Source organism: Mytilus galloprovincialis, chromosome 1 (assembly GCF_965363235.1).
Source record: "Mytilus galloprovincialis chromosome 1, xbMytGall1.hap1.1, whole genome shotgun sequence".
NCBI classification, from domain to species: Eukaryota; Metazoa; Mollusca; class Bivalvia; order Mytilida; family Mytilidae; genus Mytilus; species Mytilus galloprovincialis.
The window spans coordinates 54,879,689-54,899,844 of record NC_134838.1 but is presented as its reverse complement, the minus strand read 5'-3'; the positions used below and the strand labels follow the sequence as shown (position 1 = coordinate 54,899,844).

Below are 20,156 nucleotides of genomic sequence, written 5' to 3'. Positions count from 1 at the left end.
CCATTATATTGATACTTACTTTGTTAGTGAAATGAATAGACAATAGACATATTTCTTTTGTATTTTTGTACCACACACAGACACCTTTTTGGAGGATTCTCAGGTCTAACTACTGTCAATTTAGAAATTATCACATGCATTTATTATTGTGATATTTGGAAGAATGGACATAAATGCCAGATTAATTATTGCGAGTTCAGGATAAACTGCATAGAGATATATGCTTCAGTATCATAATGCAAGTTCTTATTACAATGCACAAAAAATGTATTGCGATACCAACCCAGTCACATTATTTGCATTAATAAAAACCTCACAATAATTTCTGAATTAACAGTATGTAATGTATGTTAATATATTTTTTTAAAGATAAGGATCTACAGCATCTAGTTTTTGAAAGCTTGAGATATTATATTTTTAACACAAAGTTTGTTTATAGGTATATCTCTGTATGACAAGACAAAATGGAAAGGATCAGAATTAAGGTTACAGTTGGCAAAAGAGAATTTTATAACAAGGTTTGAGGTTTACAAATACAAATACAGCTGATATTTACAGCTTTTACATTAATGCTAGCAAGACAAATCTTTGTTTGGCTTACTTGCTTTGTGTGTATCAGTGTTTGCTCAAGCATGGCAATTAAGATAGGCGGGGCTTCAGCTTGTATACATCATACTTAAATTTTATTGGATGTTATGTTTGACGTTAAGGACACTAAATTTTAAAACATCGCATGACACATATTCTCACATGTTTCCTTACCTGTAAATATACATACAGACAGGATTCTACTTAGTCGAAATTATCTCCCCATTACGCCAGTTCATTTTCACAATCGTAGAAATGGAAGACAATTTGTTTTTCAAAGATCCAACTTAAAGACTGTCGTCAAGCACTTTTAGTAAAATAGCTATTCAAACACACCTACTCTGATTTTGTGATCCATTGGATAGGTATTTCACTTGACCCCTATATTTCATCTTTTAGTACTGTGATTTTTTTTTATGTTATAAAGCCAACCTGTAGCTTTGCTATATAAAAATGATAGAATCTGAAGCGAGATGATGTATCAAATACTCTTGCTTTGTACGTTTTCAAGACAAAATATTCATCTCAAACACACCCCAACATAAAAAGGTGCACTCGATACAATTGTTTCCCATTTTTTAGAATATTTTCTTGAGTTACATAATGGAAGGGCAGATATGGAAATAACTGACTGAACTAAAAGATTGTTATGTTATAAAAAAAAACCAATATTAGGTCAATGTTCAAGGCCAGTTTCTCAGCCTCATACAAGAACAAAGTTTATATTTTTCTTTCATTGACAAATTATTGTATTTTTACAGGTGAGGAAACATGTGAGAATATTTGTCATGTGATGTTTTAAAATTAAGTGTCCTTAACCTCAAACATAACGTCCAATAAAATTTAAGTATGATGTATACAAGCTGAGGCCCCGCCTATCTTAATTGCCATGCTTGAGCAAACATTGATACAAACAAAGCAAGCAAGCCAAACAAAGATTTGTCTTGCTAGCATTAATGTAAAAACTGTAAAGACACTAAACAGTTATTGTCTTTGTCCTGCAATTAATTCTGTATATTGTTTGTGCTTTGAAAGACACAAAAACTCACATTTTTTGCATATTATGATTTTCGATTTGAAATCCCTTGAGGCCCGCAAAGTAATATTAAAATCACACATTAAGCTGAATATGGGTTCGCAAATAAAGAATTTTGAATGGTTAACAATAATACATTGCTCAAGGTGAATAATTATCTATTTTAACATAACAACTAATTTAAAATTTTACAAAATTAACAAAATATTGTCCAATTTGAAACAGAAGTGTACAAGTTGTCTTACGCTTCAGAATTTTGAACTGAACTTTACAATCACTTAACATGTTTGCTGAAATTGACATGGTTGATTTTGTTACATATGTACACAATAAAATTTTGAAATTGATGATTGTCGTCGTAGAAAATACTGCTAGCTGTTCATGTTTGTCTGTTATCAGAAAATTGGTTTAATTCTTATTGCTTGCTCTAAATAAACCCATCATAGATACCAGGATTAAATTTGATATATACGCCAGACGCGCGTTTCGTCTACAAAAGACTCATCAGTGACGCTCAAAAAGGTGATCTATGTCTGAGGAAGAAAGGCCTTAGTATTTCAAAAAAGAATTGTTTGAAAAAAAAGAGAACGTATAAAAGTAATCATTAATTCGCATTAGGCCAAACAATACGTCATTGGAATGTGACTGCAATACACATTCGGAGTTCACGCAGGTTCATACAACACTAGTCCTGCAGTGGGTGGAGCTCTAAAGTGATATCTGTATAGTATACAGATACAGCATAGCGATATCCATAGGGCTGTATCTGTATAGTACATGTAAGACACCCAATTGCAGGATAAATGTATATATATTACTTACAGTTTTTTTTAAGATGAATGGTTGTCATTGAACTTCTTTAGTAACAAATGTAAACAATGTGGCTGCTTGAATAGTTCAATCAGCATTGGTATTTACTGATTTTGCAATAACAAAATAGAAATTCAATGATGGAAGTGCATCAGTTTTTTAAATCATGTTTATTTTTTTGTTGAAAATATTTTATGCTAAAAAATATATTAATTCTGATGGCAACAATTAAAATTTATGATATAAATCTTTTGGTGTTTCACAGACTGGAGGATGAAAGAAAAAATGGGTTTATTTTGGAGGAAAAGAAACCTAGGAAACCTATGCATGATACCGTTGAATATCATAATCCTTATGAAAATCTTCCTGATCCATCAATTGCTGAAATGAGAGGCTGTGTACCTGGTACAAAGGTTCCAGGAGAAAAGGTATAGATGAGCATTGGGTCTAAAAAACCTATAATTCACTCCTACATAGATTAAACTTATTTAAAACTTGTGGTGAAGACACTTGCCTGTTGTTAATGCCATTATGGTCATATAAATATAATATATAGAAGTATGTGGCATGATTTCTAAACAGGACAAATAATTGCCATATATATAACAAAGAATTAGAACGCAAACAATGTTGACATACACATATGTGACGGGATTGCTTCCCTTCGAACATGTGGTAGATACTTAGTCAGCTGTAAGCGGTTGAGCTAAGGAAGTACTTCTTTAGCTCAGTCAGTTATCTCGCTGCCTAGTAACACAGAGGTCCCAGGTTTGAGTCCTGGTGGAGACATGCGATATTGCAAGTAGAATCATGCTCTCCAGTTACACATATATCACATTTCCCTCAGTGGTCTTGTAGTATGAGGAAAGACTGGTTAACTTATAGTCAGTTTGACGATTCCAGATAGAGTGACATATCTTTCTTTGGTAGATTACCTTCTGAATAAAAATGTAAAAAAATTAGCTCAGCAGTCTTAAATTGAGTATTGATTTAATTTTGAGTTTATTAAGAATATTAGGAAAAAGATTGGTGTAAAGCAAGGTCAAATTCATATTGCATAAACAAGTTATCATTAACATATGCATGTAATATTTGCCACTGGATGTGATCACCAATCTATCATCATCATCATATAGATATCCATTCTTTTTGTTACATATATACTGGCATTGGATCTCTGTCTTATTGACAACTACTTAAAATCTTTGTTATTCATGTACTTGTGTTAATTTGTCTATACTGAAAGAGATGATATGTATTTGTGTATTGCAGAACTGGGTTGTTGGAAAGTATGGAAGAGTATTACCAGTAGTTTATATCAGGAATAAAGACAAGAAAAAAATATCCTTATTAAAAGATTTGTACTTGTTTTAAATGAAGATGTAGTTTTGTAGACATTTTAGTCTCAAACAACCAACCTGAATTGCGAGTGCATAAGTTTGGTGGCACCAATCTGTGCCTATATAAAGTTTAAAGTATAAAAGACTTTCAGGGTTTTGTATGTATGCAGTTTAAAATTTTGATATTGAATAGTAGAAAATTTATCATCACTAATACACAAGATAATTAAATATTTACATTAAAGACTACAGAATTAAGTTGATCAGATTTTTATCTCCACACAAAAGTAACAGGGAACTATTTAAGTATTGCTCCAGAATTTTTAATTTTTAGCTTATTATCAGTTATACAAATATACATTTACTTATTGCAGCTATATGTTGATTACTGGTATGACTGTACTTTGACCTATAATTGTTTACTTTTACACAAATTTTGATTTGGATGGAGAGTTATCTCATTGGCACTCATATCACATCTTTTTATCAGTGTTCTCCCCAGGCCGTTTTAGCGTCGCAGTACCGCGACGCTATATTTTTTCACCGTGATGCTATAATAATTCCCGCGACGCTATAATTATACCCGCGATGCTATAATTATTTTGAAGATGCTAATTTACTTGTCCTCAATTTTGAACTTTCATCTATTGATTATGATCATAAAAATTATATCACCTTTAATTGTAATCCCTTTAAGTCGGACACTATTTTTAAGGCAATTAAGAGATTAAATAGCTAGGTGTTAATTGCCCTCAGGGTGATAACTGTTTGGATGCGAATATCCCAAGCTGACACTTGTGACATGACTAATACCACGTGTCTGCAATCACCAATATCGACATGGAAAAATGCAATCACAAAACAATTCGAAATCTACGTTTTGTATCACGAAATTTCAAAGATTGAAAGATTTTTGTTTTGTTTTAAAAAGGTCGTTTATTTGTGCAACTCTCCAAAAATTACTTTCTTTCTCTTCCGGTAATATACGAGAGCGAGAATTTTGGTTTAGAGCTAAAATAAGTTTAATACTTCTTTAAAAAGTTATCATAATTGGCTTAAGTTTATGTTTAATCCATTTAATGCATTAAAAGCGTCTTATTCATTCACAATCTCTTGTCAAACAATGTTTATTCTCGGACTCATTTTCGTAAATTTTACTACGGCCGCCATTGCACATTTTTGTGTAAACTACGGATCTAAACCGGACCAGATATGACAAAAATCCGCATTTTCACGATAATGACAACAGATGGACAGTAGACAGAAAAATTAAACCAAGAGAGAAAACTACGCATTAACAGACTATTTGTTAGATAACTTTGTTAAAAATACATATGATTTTGATTTTGATGTAAAGATAAGAAACAACTGGGACTAATTCATTGAGTGGCATGAAACAATGAATTTATAAACATGATAAAAAAAAGTTTTTAAATTGATTTTTTTTGCTTCTTTTGCTACTTTATCTTTACTTAATATAATATAACCAGGTGCTCCGCAGGGCGCAGCTTTATACGACCGCAGAGGTCGAACCCTGAACAGTTGGGGCAAGTATGGACAAAACATTCAAGCGTGATACAGCTCTGAATTTGGATTGTGATCAAATTTTTGACATTACATGTTTTTTTTTACACAAAACAAATGTCAAGATTTTACAAATCAATTAAAGATTTCTTCTTCAAACTTTTTAAATCTAAAATTAAATAGTTGACACAGCATAGGTTTCTGACACAGAATGAATGTGGTCTAATGAACTTAAAATATTTTTTTTGCCTTTGAGCAATTCACTATGCTGTTGAATATTAATCCTCTCAAAAAAATGTTTGAAGAAATTTTCTTTTTATTTATGAAATCTGAAATGAGAAAAATTGAAACCCCCCCCCCCTTTTTTTTTCACATCCCCGTTTCCCTTTTTCCAAAACTGATATCAATTCAAATTTCTAATGGAGTTTGCAACAATAACTACTCTTTTAAATACATCATAAAATATTAAAATGTAAAATAAAGTGCTTGTTATCACTGAATGGTAAAGATTGGTTGGTAGTAAAAGTGAATATACATTGTTTATTGTATAAAACAATAAAAAAAACTTCATCAGCAACATTTTATATTGGCAAATTTCCAATGAAGTTATTTACATAAAGTTATTGGCAAATAAAAATAGAAAATGACATCATAGTCATGTCTGGCAAATTTCCAACATATATTATCAACTTCTATTCTATACAAAGAAAGATAACTCCAATTGAAAATTAATTGCTATTGCACAATATTGTGCAATTAGATATTTCTTGCTATTGTGCAATACTGTGCAATTGAAAATTTCTTGCTATTGCACAATTCTTGATATGGAATCCTGATTTGGACCAACTTGAAAACTGGGCCCATAATCAAAAATCAAAGTACATATTTAGATAAAGCATATCAAATAAGCCCAAGAATTTAATTTTTGTTAAAATCAAACTTAGTTTAATTTTGGACCCTTTGGACCTTAATGTAGATCTCGACCATTTGAAAACTGGACCAAAAATTAAGAATCTACATACACAGTTAGATTTGGCATATCAAAGAACCCATTTATTCAATTTTTGATGAACAAAGTTTAATTTTGGACCCCCATTTGGACCAACTTGAAAACTAGGCCAATAATTAAAAATCTAAGTACATTTCTAAATTCAGCATATCAGACAACCCCCAGGATTCAATTTTTGTTAAAATCAAACTAAGTTTAATTTTGGACCCTTTGGACCTTAATGTAGACCAATTTGAAAACGGGACCAAAAATTAAGAATCTGCATACACAGTTAGATTCGGCATACCAAAGAACCCCAATTATTCAATTTTTGATGAAATCAAACAAAGTTTAATTTGGACCCTTTGGGCCCTTTATTCCTAAACTGTTGGGACCAAAACTCCCAAAATCAATACCAACCTTCCTTTTATGGTCATAAACCTTGTGTTTAAATTTCATAGATTTCTATTTACTTAAACTAAAGTTATTGTGCGAAAACCAAGAATAATGCTTATTTGAGCCCTTTTTTTGCCCCTAATTCCTAAACTGTTGGAACCAAAACTCCCAAAATCAATCCCAACCTTTCTTTTGTGGTCATAAACCTTGTGTCAAAATTTCATAGATTTCTATTAACTTAAACTAAAGTTATAGTGCGAAAACCAAGAAAATGCTTATTTGGGCCCTTTTTGGCCCCTTATTCCTAAAATGTTGGGACCAAAACTCCCAAAATCAATCCCAACCTTCCTTTTGTGGTCATAAACCTTATGTTAAAATTTCATAGATTTCTATTCACTTTTACTAAAGTTAGAGTGCGAAAACTAAAAGTATTCGGACGATGACGACGACGACGCCGACGCCAACGTGATAGCAATATACGACGAAAAATTTTTCAAATTTTGCGGTCGTATAATAATTAGTTAATTTTGTGTACTAGATAATTTAGTTTTGTATATATACAGGATGCACTATAATGAACCATTCATTCATTTGACTTATTGTTGGGTAACTGAAACCACATATTTATTTTTATTTGGCACAAGAGGAAAAAATAATTCTGTAACTATAAATGAATAAAGAAGACATAAACTGAAACAACTGTTTTTGTGGTTATAGTTTAATTGTATTCTCAGTTATGAATTGAACAATATAAACTAAAACATATAAAGGAAATAGAGCATCAACGCGACGCGACAAACGACATTAAAAAAAATACAGTTATTTTTTTGTACGCAAAATGTGATGCTATCCAAAATTTCTGGGGAGAACACTGTTTTATATCTAATAAAAACTGTTTGTGACACTAAAATCCATCATTTACATTTAAAGTTTAAAATGCAAAACAATCATCTCCAAAGTATTATGATATATTGCCATTTATAATTTAAGATTATTGAAAAAAAATTCCTTAACCATTTGTAAGTGCTAAAAGTGGACCCATCAAAGTTTTGCCACAATGTAAAAAGAATGAAAGAAGAAGAGACTTCAACTGTGTCAACTGGAAAAAATCTTACTTTAGAAATGGAGGATGTTGATAGCGAGATTTACAGAAAACGAAAGGGAGAATTCCCAAAATGGACCAGGAAACCAAACAAACAGAAGAAATATGATTTTGAGGCGCTAAAGGAGAAGTACTTAAACAACAATACTGAAATAAATGAGAACTTGAATAAAGAACCTGACTTTGAGGTTGTATCTGGGGATGCCATTGTAGATCGGCTTGGTCAGACATTTGACAGTGATGATGGTGATTCAGACTCTTATTATACATCACTGAAGGATTCCAGGTCAAGGTCATTTTCAAAAAAAGATACACCAGAATCATCTGATGAAAGTAACTCAGATGCCAGCATTGAGGAAATTGTTTCTTGTAGTGCTGAAATAGCTGAATCCAAAATCAAGCAAATTGGTGACATTTCTCCAAAAGACACAGTAGAAAACATGGATGTATTGAAATTCAGATCTAATACTCAAAACAAACTTCCAAGTAATTATGTTCAGGAAAAAAAGACAAAACCCAAGATTCAGCCATTTAAAGGAACTAAAATATTGTATGAAAACACTGAATCAGATAAATGCAAGGATGCAAATAGTCTAGAAAGTAATTCTATTAAAGTTTTTGATTCTAACAAAAATTTAAATGCAAAAATTAGTCCTGGTCAAATTACTAGAGATAATTTTGAAAGTAAAAAAGACCTAGTGATTCAAAAGAATAAATCTAATAAAACAGAAGGTTCAGCTACACCTTTGGTGCTAAAAGATCAGAAGAAATCACAAAAACAGCCGCCGCAGATTGTGTTAGCTGAAGATGATGATGGAAATGATTCAGCATCATCTGCAGATACTGATGAAATTATAAATAAGTCAAAATGTATGTCACCCACAGATGATTCAGATCGTATGTTTAACAATGTTTTTGAGTTTTCTCCATTGCTTTCATCTAAAGGAAAGAATTCTGGGAAAATTGATGGATCAACAGTAAACGAATATTCCAGTGGTTTGATTGGAGGAGAAATTCCTGAAGGTTATGAATCTAGTTATAGCTATTCAGCAGACGACAGTGATGATAGTGATTTTGAAAAGTTTGCGTTGAAACAGTCACAAAAGGCTAAGGAAATGAATACAAAAGAAACAGAAAAACAAGCTTCACCGGTTAAGAAAAATAAAATAGAAAATTCTAGTCAAAAGACAAACACAGTTCTGGAAAATTCTAAATTGAATGTCAAGACTGTAACTGAAGGAAAAACCGATATAAATGTAGATAAATTAAAAGGCAGCGATCCTTTAATTAATTCACAAAATGATTTAACAAATAAAACTTCAAATGGAGAAAGTATTGCAAAGGAAAAATTATCCAAGTCCCTTGTAAATAATGCTGACAAAGTAAATGAAAAAGAGAGTGAAAAACAAAACTTGTCCAGTAGAAGCACAACGAAAGAAAAGAAAAAATTGTCCAAGTCCCTTGTAAATAATGATGACAATTTAAAGGAAAAAGTTAGTGAAAAACAAGATTTGTCAAGTAAAAGCACAACGAAAGAAAAGAAACCTAAAAAAGACACAAATGAGAAAAGATTAGAATCTTTGAAACAGAAACAACAGGAAACCCTTGCTAAAAAGTCTGCCATTCAGAATGCCTTAGCTAATATTGTAAGTATACTACAAATACCTGAATGAGTACTACATGTATTCTGACTGGGGAACCAAGTTTTAGCAAATTTAGGTTTTTTTAAAGTTTAAATATTTTTGTGATTTTGAAGATACATTTATGTATCTTGAACAGTTGAAGAAGTTAAAAAGTTATACATATATATTTTTCATGTCTCTATGATATTGATGAAAGAAGTGGAAATTAATACATGGTTGAAAAAAGCATCATAAGATACAGATTTAAAAAATAAATAATTGAAATATAACATAAAAAAAGATAAAGTTAATTCAGTGTACTTACAAGGGTGTTTTATAAATGTGTTTCTATAATTTCAAGGTTCTATTTGAAGACACTTTAATTGGAGTCCCTTAAACACTGATTAATTTATTTAAACATTAAAAATACAAGTACAAACTCTAAACGGTAAATTAAAAAAAGGAATACTTTTAAAGCTGACAAGGCCAAAGGAATTCTTTTAAACATATATTGATATAATCAGATTAACAAACCTTTAAAATAATTTTCTTTATTCAATATTTAGGATGCTTCCAATAGGTCAAATAAGAAGATAGTATTTGATGAGAGTGACAGTGATAGCAGTGCCTCAGAGGTCAATGACAGTAGTTATGAAGAAGAGGATTCTTCAGATAACAGTGATGTTGATGAAGCAGTAAATAGTAAAACTTTGGAAAAGGTAAAACTTTAATCAAACACACACATTTTACCAGAAAATCCCAATAATTATTATTCTGATTAAATCAGTTAAATATTACTAATGGTATCTTGTCCTTGAAATTCTTAGTTACCAGGCCCCAACATTGTATAAACTAATGCAAGCTCCAAATTTCTTAAAGATGTAACCCTTTTACCTCAAGAGATGTTTTAAGAAATACTTTTTTTCACAAGTAAAATTCCTGGTTAAATCAACTCAAAAATTCAATATGACTTGGTATGATAATGCTTTTTGTATTAATAAACATGATACACCATGATCACCCATTCTAATAAACTGTCAGAAAACTACATTAAAACATGTATTTCAAATATGTCGCATGCACGTACGTTCCATAGCATCAATTGGCAATTAGTGTTGCTTACATATGAATAAGAGTGCTAAAATTATTAAACTTGTGTGTATCTTCTTTTTTCCCATTAAAATATCAATTCTGTGCTTTTGTATTAAATTTCATTGTATCTTGTATTGCAGAAGAATGTTCCTACATTATTTGATAGTTCAGAGAGTGAATCAACAGATAGTGAAAATGATGAAAAAATGTTTAAAATACGACCAGAGTTTCAAGGAAGATCAGGACAAAAGGTGGGTTGCCAGTTGATTTAAATTATTTCACAATTTATACATATGTTCCACAAGTTTTATTAAAACAGTAGCTAAAATATTTAACAAAATAATTCATGTTTTATTGAGGGACTTATGTGTATTTTTTTTTGTTCATGTTTTATTGAGTGACTTATGTGTATTTTTTTTCTAAAAGGTTATAATTAAAGATTATGTTTTCTTCCGTCATCTTTTATGGACTTATATAACACTGAAAGACTGATTCCTTTAACCCCCAGTAATGATTAATACGAGAGAACTCTACCCTTTTTTTATGTAGATATCAATAAATGAGATATGGTTGAACATATAGGAGAATGGAAATATAGAGTATATATTTGATAATTCAAACATCAGTTTTGTAGTGTATAATCTTCATATAAATTGGTATAAGAATGTTGTTTATATTTTGTTTATTACTAAGAAAATATAAAGAGATGTTTTTATTTTATTTTCTGAATTGACTTTGTAAGATCAACTGTTATTGTAGTACTTATTACATCTTTTAATAATAAAAACATTTGTATTCATGTTATTTTGAAAGTTACTTGTATAAATTTTAGAGAATGGAATTACAGTCTCGCTATGGTAATGATGATAGATTTAAACTGGATGAAAAATTCATAGACAGTGAAGAAGAAGACATGGAAGAAGGTATGTTTAGAAATCATGTAACTGTAGGAAAGTTCTTTTCTTTACTATGTATGAAAATTCCATCTTATTAGCTCACCCGGCCCAGAGGTCTGTCGTCGATCGTCATTAACTTTTACAAAAATCTTCTTCTCTGAAACTACTGGGCCAAATTTAACCAAACTTGGCCACAATCATCATTGGGGTATCTAGTTTAAAAATGTGTCCGGTGACCCAACCAACCAACCAAGATAACCACCATGGCTAAAAATAGAAAATATGGGTATAAAATGTAGATTTTGGCTTATATCTCTGAAACCAAAGCATTTAGAGCAAATCTGACATGGGGTAAAATTGTTTATTTAATAGGTCAAGTTCCATCTGCCCTGAAATTTTCAGATGAATCGGACAACCCATTGTTGGGTTGCTGCCCCTGAATTGGTAATTTTAAGGAAATTATGCTGTTTTTATGCCCCACCTACGATAGTAGAGGGGCATTATGTTTTCTGGTCTGTGCGTCCGTTCGTTCGTTCGTCCGTCCGTCCGTCTGTTCGTTCGTTCGTTCGTCTGTTCGTTCGTCCGTCTGTCCCGCTTCAGGTTAAAGTTTTTGGTCAAGGTAGTTTTTGATGAAGTTGAAGTCCAATCAACTTGAAACTTAGTACACATGTTCCTTATGATATTATCTTTCTAATTTTAAAGCCAAATTAAACTTTTGACCCCAATTTCACGGTCCACTGAACATAGAAAATGAAAGTGCATGTTTCAGGTTAAAGTTTTTGGTCAAGGTAGTTTTTGATGAAGTTGAAGTCCAATCAACTTGAAACTTAGTACAAATGTTCCCTATGATATTATCTTTCTAATTTTAATGCCTAATTATATTTTTTTATCCAATTTCACGGTCCATTGAACATGGAAAATGATAGTGGGAGTGGGGCATCCGTGTACTTTGGACACATTCTTGTTGGTTATTATCTTGAATATTGTTAAAGATAGAGATAAACTGTAAACAGCAATAATGTTCAGCAAAGTAAGATCTACAAAAAAGTCAACATGACAAAAATGTTCAACTGACCCCTTTCGTCCGACTTCAGGTTAAAGTTTTTGGTCAAGGTAGTTTTTGATGAAGTTGAAGTCCAATCATCCTGAAACTTAGTACACATGTTCCCTATGATATGATCTTTCTAATTTTAATGCCAAATTATAGTTTTGACCCCAATTTCATGGTCAACTGAACATAGAAAATGAAAGTGCGAAGTTAAGGTTAAAGTTTTTGGTCAAGGAAGTTTTTGATGAAGTTAAAGTCACAACTACTTGAAACTTAGTACACATGTTCCCCATGATATGATCTTTCTAATTTTAATGTCAAATTATAGTTTTGACCCCAATTTCATGGTCAACTGAACATAGAATATGATAGTGCGAAGTTCAGGTTAAAGTTTTTGGTCAAGGTAGTTTTTGATGAAGTTAAAGTCACAACTCTTTGAAACTTAGTACACATGTTCCCTATGATATGATCTTTCTAATTTTAATTCCAAATTAAAGTTTTGACCCCAATTTCACGGTCCACTGAACATGGAAAATTATAGTGCGAGTGGGGCATCCGTGTACTATGGACACATTCTTGTCACAAAATATTTTCCACTGTAACTACTGGGCCAAGTTCATTATAGATAGAGATAATTGTAAGCAGCAAGAATGTTCAGTAAAGTAAGATGTACAAACACATCACCAAAACACAACTTTGTCATGAATCCATCTGTGTCCTTTGTTTAATATGCACATAGACCAAGGTGAGCGACACAGGCTCTTTAGAGCCTCTAGTTTATTATAAAAGTTAAAACACAATCAATAAATAAAAAAGTTCAGAACTGAAGTATTTGTCAAATTGATAACCTCAACTCTGCCTAAAGTATCTTATTTTCGTTGAGTCTGACTTTTGTCTCAGAAAGCCAGACATAGGGATAGTGATCCTGCAGCGGAGTTAGCTAACTTCTTAAAAGCTTTATATTTTAGAAGGTGGAGGTCCTGGATGCTTTGTACTTTGTATATGGATGCCTCATGTTATGAAGTTTACTTCAGTCACATGTCTAATGTCCTTGACCTCATTTTCATGGCTCAGTGACTACTTGAAAAAAACAATTAAGATTTTTTATGCCCCACCTACGATAGTAGAGGGGCATTATGTTTTCTGGTCTGTGCGTCCGTTCGTCCGTCCGTTCGTTCGTCCGTCCGTTCGTTCGTCCGTTCGTCCGTTCGTCCGTCTGTCCCGCTTCAGGTTCAAGTTTTTGGTCAAGGTAGTTTTTGATGAAGTTGAAGTCCAATCAACTTCAAACTTGGTACACATGTTCCCTATGATATGATCTTTCTAATTTAAATGCCAAATTAGAGTTTTGACCCCAATTTTACGGTTCACTGAACATAGAAAATGATAGTGCAAATTTCAGGTTAAAGTTTTTGGTCAAGGTTGTTTTTGATGAAGTTGAAGTCCAATCAACTTGAAACTTAGTATACATGTGCCCTATGATATGATCTTTCTAATTTAAATGCCAAATTAGAGTTTTGACCCCAATTTTACGGTTCACTGAACATAGAAAATGATAGTGCAAATTTCAGGTTAAAGTTTTTGGCTTCAGGTTAAAGTTTTTGGTCAAGGTAGTTTTTGATGAAGTTGAAGTCCAATCGACTTGAAACTTAGTATACATGTGCCCTATGATATGATCTTTCTAATTTAAATGCCAAATTAGAGTTTTGACCCCAATTTTACGGTTCACTGAACATAGAAAATGATAGTGCAAATTTCAGGTTAAAGTTTTTGGCTTCAGGTTAAAGTTTTTGGTCAAGGTAGTTTTTGATGAAGTTGAAGTCCAATCAACTTGAAACTTAGTATACATGTGCCCTATGATATGATCTTTCTAATTTAAATGCCAAATTAGAGTTTTGACCCCAATTTTACGGTTCACTGAACATAGAAAATGATAGTGCAAATTTCAGGTTAAAGTTTTTGGTCAAGGTAGTTTTTGATAAAGTAGAAGTCCAATCAACTTGAAACTTAGTATACATGTTCCCTTTGATAAGATCATTCTAATTTTAATGCCAAATTAGAGAATTTATTCCAATTTCACAGTCCTTTAAACATAGAAAATGATAGTGTGAGTGGGGCATCCGTGTACTGTGGACACATTCTTGTTTATGACTGCAAAAATTGAAATTTTTTTGGTCGTTATATTGGTATGGCATTGGCGTCTTCGTCGGCGTTGGCCAAAGACATTTGGTTTTCGCACTATAACTTAAGTATAAGTAAATAGAAATCTATGAAATTTAAACACAAGGTTCATGACCACAAAGGGAAGGTTTGGATTGATTTTGGGAGTTTTTGTCCCAACAGCTTAGGAATTAGGGGCCAAAAAAGGGTCCAAAATTAAACTTTGTTTGATTTCATCAAAAAATGAATTATTGGAGTTCTTTGATATGCCAAATCTAACCGTGCATTTAGATTATTTATTTTTATGCCCCACCTACGATAGTAGAGGGGCATTATGTTTTCTGGTCTGTGCGTCCGTTAGTCCGTTCGTCCGGCCGTTCGTCCGTCTGTCCCACTTCAGGTTAAAGTTTTTGGTCAAGGTAGTTTTTGATGAAGTTGAAGTCCAATCAACTTCAAACTTAGTACACATGTTCCCTATGATATGATCTTTCTAATTTTAATGCCAAATTAGAGTTTTTATCCCAATGTCATGGTCCACTGAACATAGAAAATGAAAGTGCGAGTGGGGCATTCGTGTACTGAGGACACATTCTTGTTGGTCCTGTTTTTAAATTGGTCTACATCAAGGTCCAAAGGGTCCAAAATTAAACTTAGTTTGATTTTAACAAAAATTGAATTCTTGGTGTTCTTTGATATGCTGAATCTAAACATGTACTTATATTTTTGATTATGGGCTCAGTTTTCAAGTTGGTCCAAATTTGGGTCCATAATTAAACTTTGTTTGATTTTAACAAAAATTGAATATGTGGGGTTCTTCAATATGCTGAATATAACCATATATTTAGATTTTTAATATTTGGGCCCAGTTATCAAATTGGTCCACATTGAGGTCTAAAGGGTCTAAAATTGAACAATATTTGATTTCATCAAAAATTGAATTCTTGGGGTTCTATGATATGCTGAATCTAACAGTGTATTTAGATTATAGGTAAATGTCCAATTAAATTTTTTTTTTAAGTTTTTCAGTTTAAGTTCTTAGACCACATTCATTCTGTGTCAGAAACCTATGTTGTGTCAACTATTTAATTACAATCCAAATTGAGAGCTGTATCAAGCTTAAATGTTGTGTCCATACTTAGCCCAACTGTTTAGGGTTCGACCTCTGCTGTCGTATCAAGCTGTGCCCTGTGGAGCATCTGGTTTTGTGTATGAACACTTTTCACTTTTTTTGTTCAGCAGTTATAGTCCTTCTTGGATTGGTAAATAGACACAGAAGGTGGCAGGTCAAACAAGCCTGAAAGCACTTTTAAAATTCAGGAAACTTGTCAATTTGACAGCTAATTTCTTGTCTTTTTAAAATTATATTATCAATATCTTACTAATATTTATCAGATTGAGAATGTTAAAAACAGAAAAAAGAGCAGATACTAATACATATTCTGTTTGTAGATATTCCAGAACCAACCGAGGAAGATGAGAGAGCAAAATCATTGAAAATTTTAGAACAAGTTGTTGGTACCAAAATTAAACCAGAAAGGAAAGGAAAACTGTTCAGGTATAGTTTTTATTTTGTTTTCTTGTTTGATCCTTGGTTTGGATCCATCAGCATACTTTTATATTATTCAGTAGTTCACCTAAATTTATTTTATAAAATCAATTCCAAGGACATTAGGAAAGAAGTTGTGTGTACATGAGGGTACCTTCATAATGTATAACGGTAAAAATTCTTGCAACATGACGTTAACAGTAATTCATAGTGTCTGACGATAAAATGTACACTTTCTTTTAAACGACAAAAAATCAGCTGAATTTGACGAATCACGCTTTTTTTTCTCTAAAAATAACGGTAATAATTATTTCAGACATCGAACGAATCAAAATAAGAATATTTTTACGAATCACAGTAAACTTTTAACCAATTTGACACTAATGGTAGCCGAAAAATTACCGTTTGAGGCTTGATGGTAAAGGGCATTACCACCCTCGTATATGTGTCTAAATATCATTGATTTCTTTTACAAAGTTATGGAGCAAGAATCAATCTGTTGGATAGTGGCAGGGCAAATTTAATATACAAAAAGTAACATATTTTAACTGTTCTATTTTATATAAAAGAAGAATTTGGATTTTTGAAACCATGAACAATTACATTACTCATATTCATATAAAAGTTTAAATTTTTATATTTTTGTGAAATTTATCATGTCTCCCATTTTGAAAATGATTTGGGGTTACTTGATAAATGTATATAATTTGCTTTATATATTGCAGAGATGTATCAGCTTTACATTTTGACCCTAGTAGAGAAGACCATACACACTACGAAGTGCAAGTAGAAAGTCAACCAAAGAAAGACAAGTAAATTAAATATTATTACCGGTAGTAGAAAATGACCATACAAAAAGCTGTTCTGGGTGACATCAACAAAGCTGTTACATAAATTCAAAATATGAATATATCATCAACTCAAACATTTTAAGAATCATTCTAGTACACCTTATTGCTTTTTGCCCATCAGCGAAATGTATATCTTTCATATCTTTACTTTGTTCAAACACCCTAAGGTACATGTACAAGGGGGTCAGAAAATAAAAACAAATTTCACTTATAACACGTCACCATGACAACAAATTATGTCTAAATGTGTACAATTTGTTAAATTTCTTGATTTTTCTCGTTTTACTTGAACTTAAAGTAAATATTATATCTAAAGTGGAGATATTACCTTAAATTAATAGGAAAATACAATTTCTTTAGTTATCCTTCCCATCATACACTATAGGAGAAAAATGCAAAGATAATAAGTATAGTATATGGAGAATTAAAAAAATATGGAATGCATAGATTTACTTACATAAATACATATTTTAATCAGATCATCATACTTCTTGTAAAATAGAAAAAAAACCTGCAAAAATGGCCAAAATAGCCTCATTTTAAGATATTGTCTGTTTAGATGCAAGCAAAAGCCTTTTATGAATCTTACAACAAAATGCCCCACACAAACATTGTTACACAATCTTTTAGGCTGTTTGTTGGTAATACTTTATTTTACTAAGGATTCTGTGACAAACTTGCCAATTACTTTTGTCAAGGGGGCTGGTTTTAATCAGACTGGATGTCTTAGTTCCTCCACAAATGACATTTCATGATTTAAATAACGACAATATACAATCTTATTAGTTATGAATAGGTTTAACATTATTTTTTAAAAGATCATATAATTTTACTTTTTTTGCAATGATAAGAGCAATAATGATTTACATCATACAGAAGTTTCATTCAAAAACTTCAGATTTTTACAAGATACTCTTACTGATATTAGAATTATTTAAGTTACAGAATATACATATATAGCTGAATATTTCTTTTTCAGAAAGTCATCAAAAAAGAAGAAAGATGCTGAAGTTACTGAGAATGAAGAAAATGAAGAAGTTTTGCCAGAAGTTAGCAAGGATAAGTTTTTTGAAGTTTCTGATTCTCTAAAAGATGCATTTAAACCAAGCAGTAAAGATTTGGATGAACCAAAAGGATTTTCCCTATTATCAGCATTTGGCACTGGAACTTCCAAGGAAAATGATATTGAAAATGATGAGAATGGTGAGTGAATGTTTATAAATGTTGTGGATCCAGGAATCAAGAATAAAATGGAGGACTGAAAGGGGGGGAAAAAAGCAGAAAAAATGTACTACAAAACACATTATTTTTGCCATATTATCTTGTTTCCTGGGGAACATGGTGCTGGGGACAAATAAATTCAGGGCAGGTCTTAAAAGAACTGTACACATTAGAGTGCCTCAGCAGGTCTTAATTTTTCGCACTCTAATGTGTACAGTTCTTGCCAGTAATTTTAAAAATACATGAATATGAAAAGTTTGTATCTGAAACGTCTAAGACAAGTTTGAAAATCAGTGCATTATGAGCAATCTAACACAACATTTCTTGTTGAAATAAACATCAATGGGTAATGTCAGCAAGGTCATAAATTGGTCTTCTGTGTGGTAGATATTGCTAAACAGTCAACCAACCCATTTAACAGCATTTTTGTTGCAGCAAACCCCAATTAGAACATCAATGATTGAATGTGTAAAATATTTATACACAAGTGCGTGATTGAGGTCTCCAGTTTCCTCTAAAAAAAAAATATTTCCAAAAATGTTGTATAAAAAATTTGAGTAAATTCAAAACATAATTGGTCTGATTTGAAATTTAAAATCCTCTATGTCACATGTTGAAAGAATTTCACTCGCTTAAAATGCCAAATAACTTCACCAAGAACTCAATCGTTGAATCTGTAAACGGGGTCCTGTAGTAAATATATCAATCTTATGTGCACAATTAGATATTTTTCTTTGTGTTAAAATTTTATAGCAGAAGATAGTGGTATGAAAACATTGCAGCACAAATCCAGTTTGTTTCCATGGGAACAGCAGTTTGATGATGAAAGCAGTGATTCTGATAGGGATGATGGGAATGATAACTCTGATGTCTACATGAGGTTAGTAACTACTGTTAATTCACAAATTATTGGGATGTTTTTATTAATGGGAAAAATGTAACAGGGTTATAATCACAATAATTTAAAGTCGCATTTTGAAATTTTTTATATGAATTAACCAGGATTTTTCTCAATATAGTAAAAATTAAAATTGCATTTTAATATAAAATGACCAAATGGCAATAATAAATGCTTGCAATAATTTCTGAATTTACAGTAGCTGAAATTGTTTGGAATGCACTCATTTTTCATACAAAACTTTCTCATCTGTATATTCAAACTTAATCGAGTTAACTTTTCAATAATTTTTTTTGTGACTGGAAAGTCAGGACTTTGTCTCCCCTTTTTTAACATTTATTTTCATACCAAAAGACACAGCATATTAAATCAGGCATGCAGCACTTGTTTATCAGCATCAATGTTTTGATACAATAAAAAAAATAAAATAAAGGAGTAGGTCCAGTAAGACAAAAATTGTTAAAAAGTAAACTTTTAGTTATTTATTGGACAGTAGAATGCTTCTGCTACATAAATATGGGCTGTTTTTGACAATACAATGCATATATATCCGGTACTAGCACCATTAAGTCATGCTAAATTACTGAAATCTTCACAATTCTAGCATTTTAGTTAAATTTTAGACGGTTTTCGTGTAAAACGAAAGTAGCCGCATTCGTGTTCATCCTTAATATTGAAATGTAAGTTGTATTTGATGATAATACATAACATATATAAAGGTTGAGGATGAACACGGATGCGGCCACTTCCATTTTTTCCAAAAACCATCTGAAAAGTGACATTTTTTGGCATATTTGGTAGATCTTTCATATTTGAGCTTGAATCAGATCGTTTTTAATGACTAAATCAGTTAAAATCTTTCCCATAAACTAATTAATTCAAATAAAATAGACACTTAAGTATTTAAAAAGTGGTCAAAATCTTTCGTCAGATGAACCTAAAATTTTAGGCCAAAATCGGTCCTTACCGGACCTACTCCTTTGCGTAAGTTTTGAATTTAAATGAAAAGAAATGTAATAAGTTTCTTTCATTTGTGAGACC

The 20,156-nt window shown here is 31.6% G+C and overlaps 1 protein-coding gene across 2 annotated transcripts in view; it reads left to right on the top strand.

Moving 5' to 3' along the window:
- Window positions 1-20,156, top strand: part of LOC143079000 (nucleolar protein 8-like) — a 39,736-nt gene that overhangs the window by 12,972 nt on the left and 6,608 nt on the right. Inside the window, exons 4-14 of one of the 2 annotated variants that reach the window (XM_076254108.1) lie at window positions 440-518; window positions 2,700-2,862; window positions 3,707-3,775; window positions 7,706-9,430; window positions 9,973-10,125; window positions 10,639-10,749; window positions 11,331-11,421; window positions 16,049-16,154; window positions 16,871-16,957; window positions 17,976-18,199; window positions 18,974-19,097. In XM_076254108.1, the coding sequence (XP_076110223.1) occupies window positions 440-518; window positions 2,700-2,862; window positions 3,707-3,775; window positions 7,706-9,430; window positions 9,973-10,125; window positions 10,639-10,749; window positions 11,331-11,421; window positions 16,049-16,154; window positions 16,871-16,957; window positions 17,976-18,199; window positions 18,974-19,097 (2,932 nt within the window). Of the gene's footprint in view, window positions 1-439; window positions 519-2,699; window positions 2,863-3,706; window positions 3,776-7,705; window positions 9,431-9,972; window positions 10,126-10,638; window positions 10,750-11,330; window positions 11,422-16,048; window positions 16,155-16,870; window positions 16,958-17,975; window positions 18,200-18,970; window positions 19,098-20,156 lie in introns of both variants that reach the window. The other variant, XM_076254102.1, reaches the window with a different exon arrangement.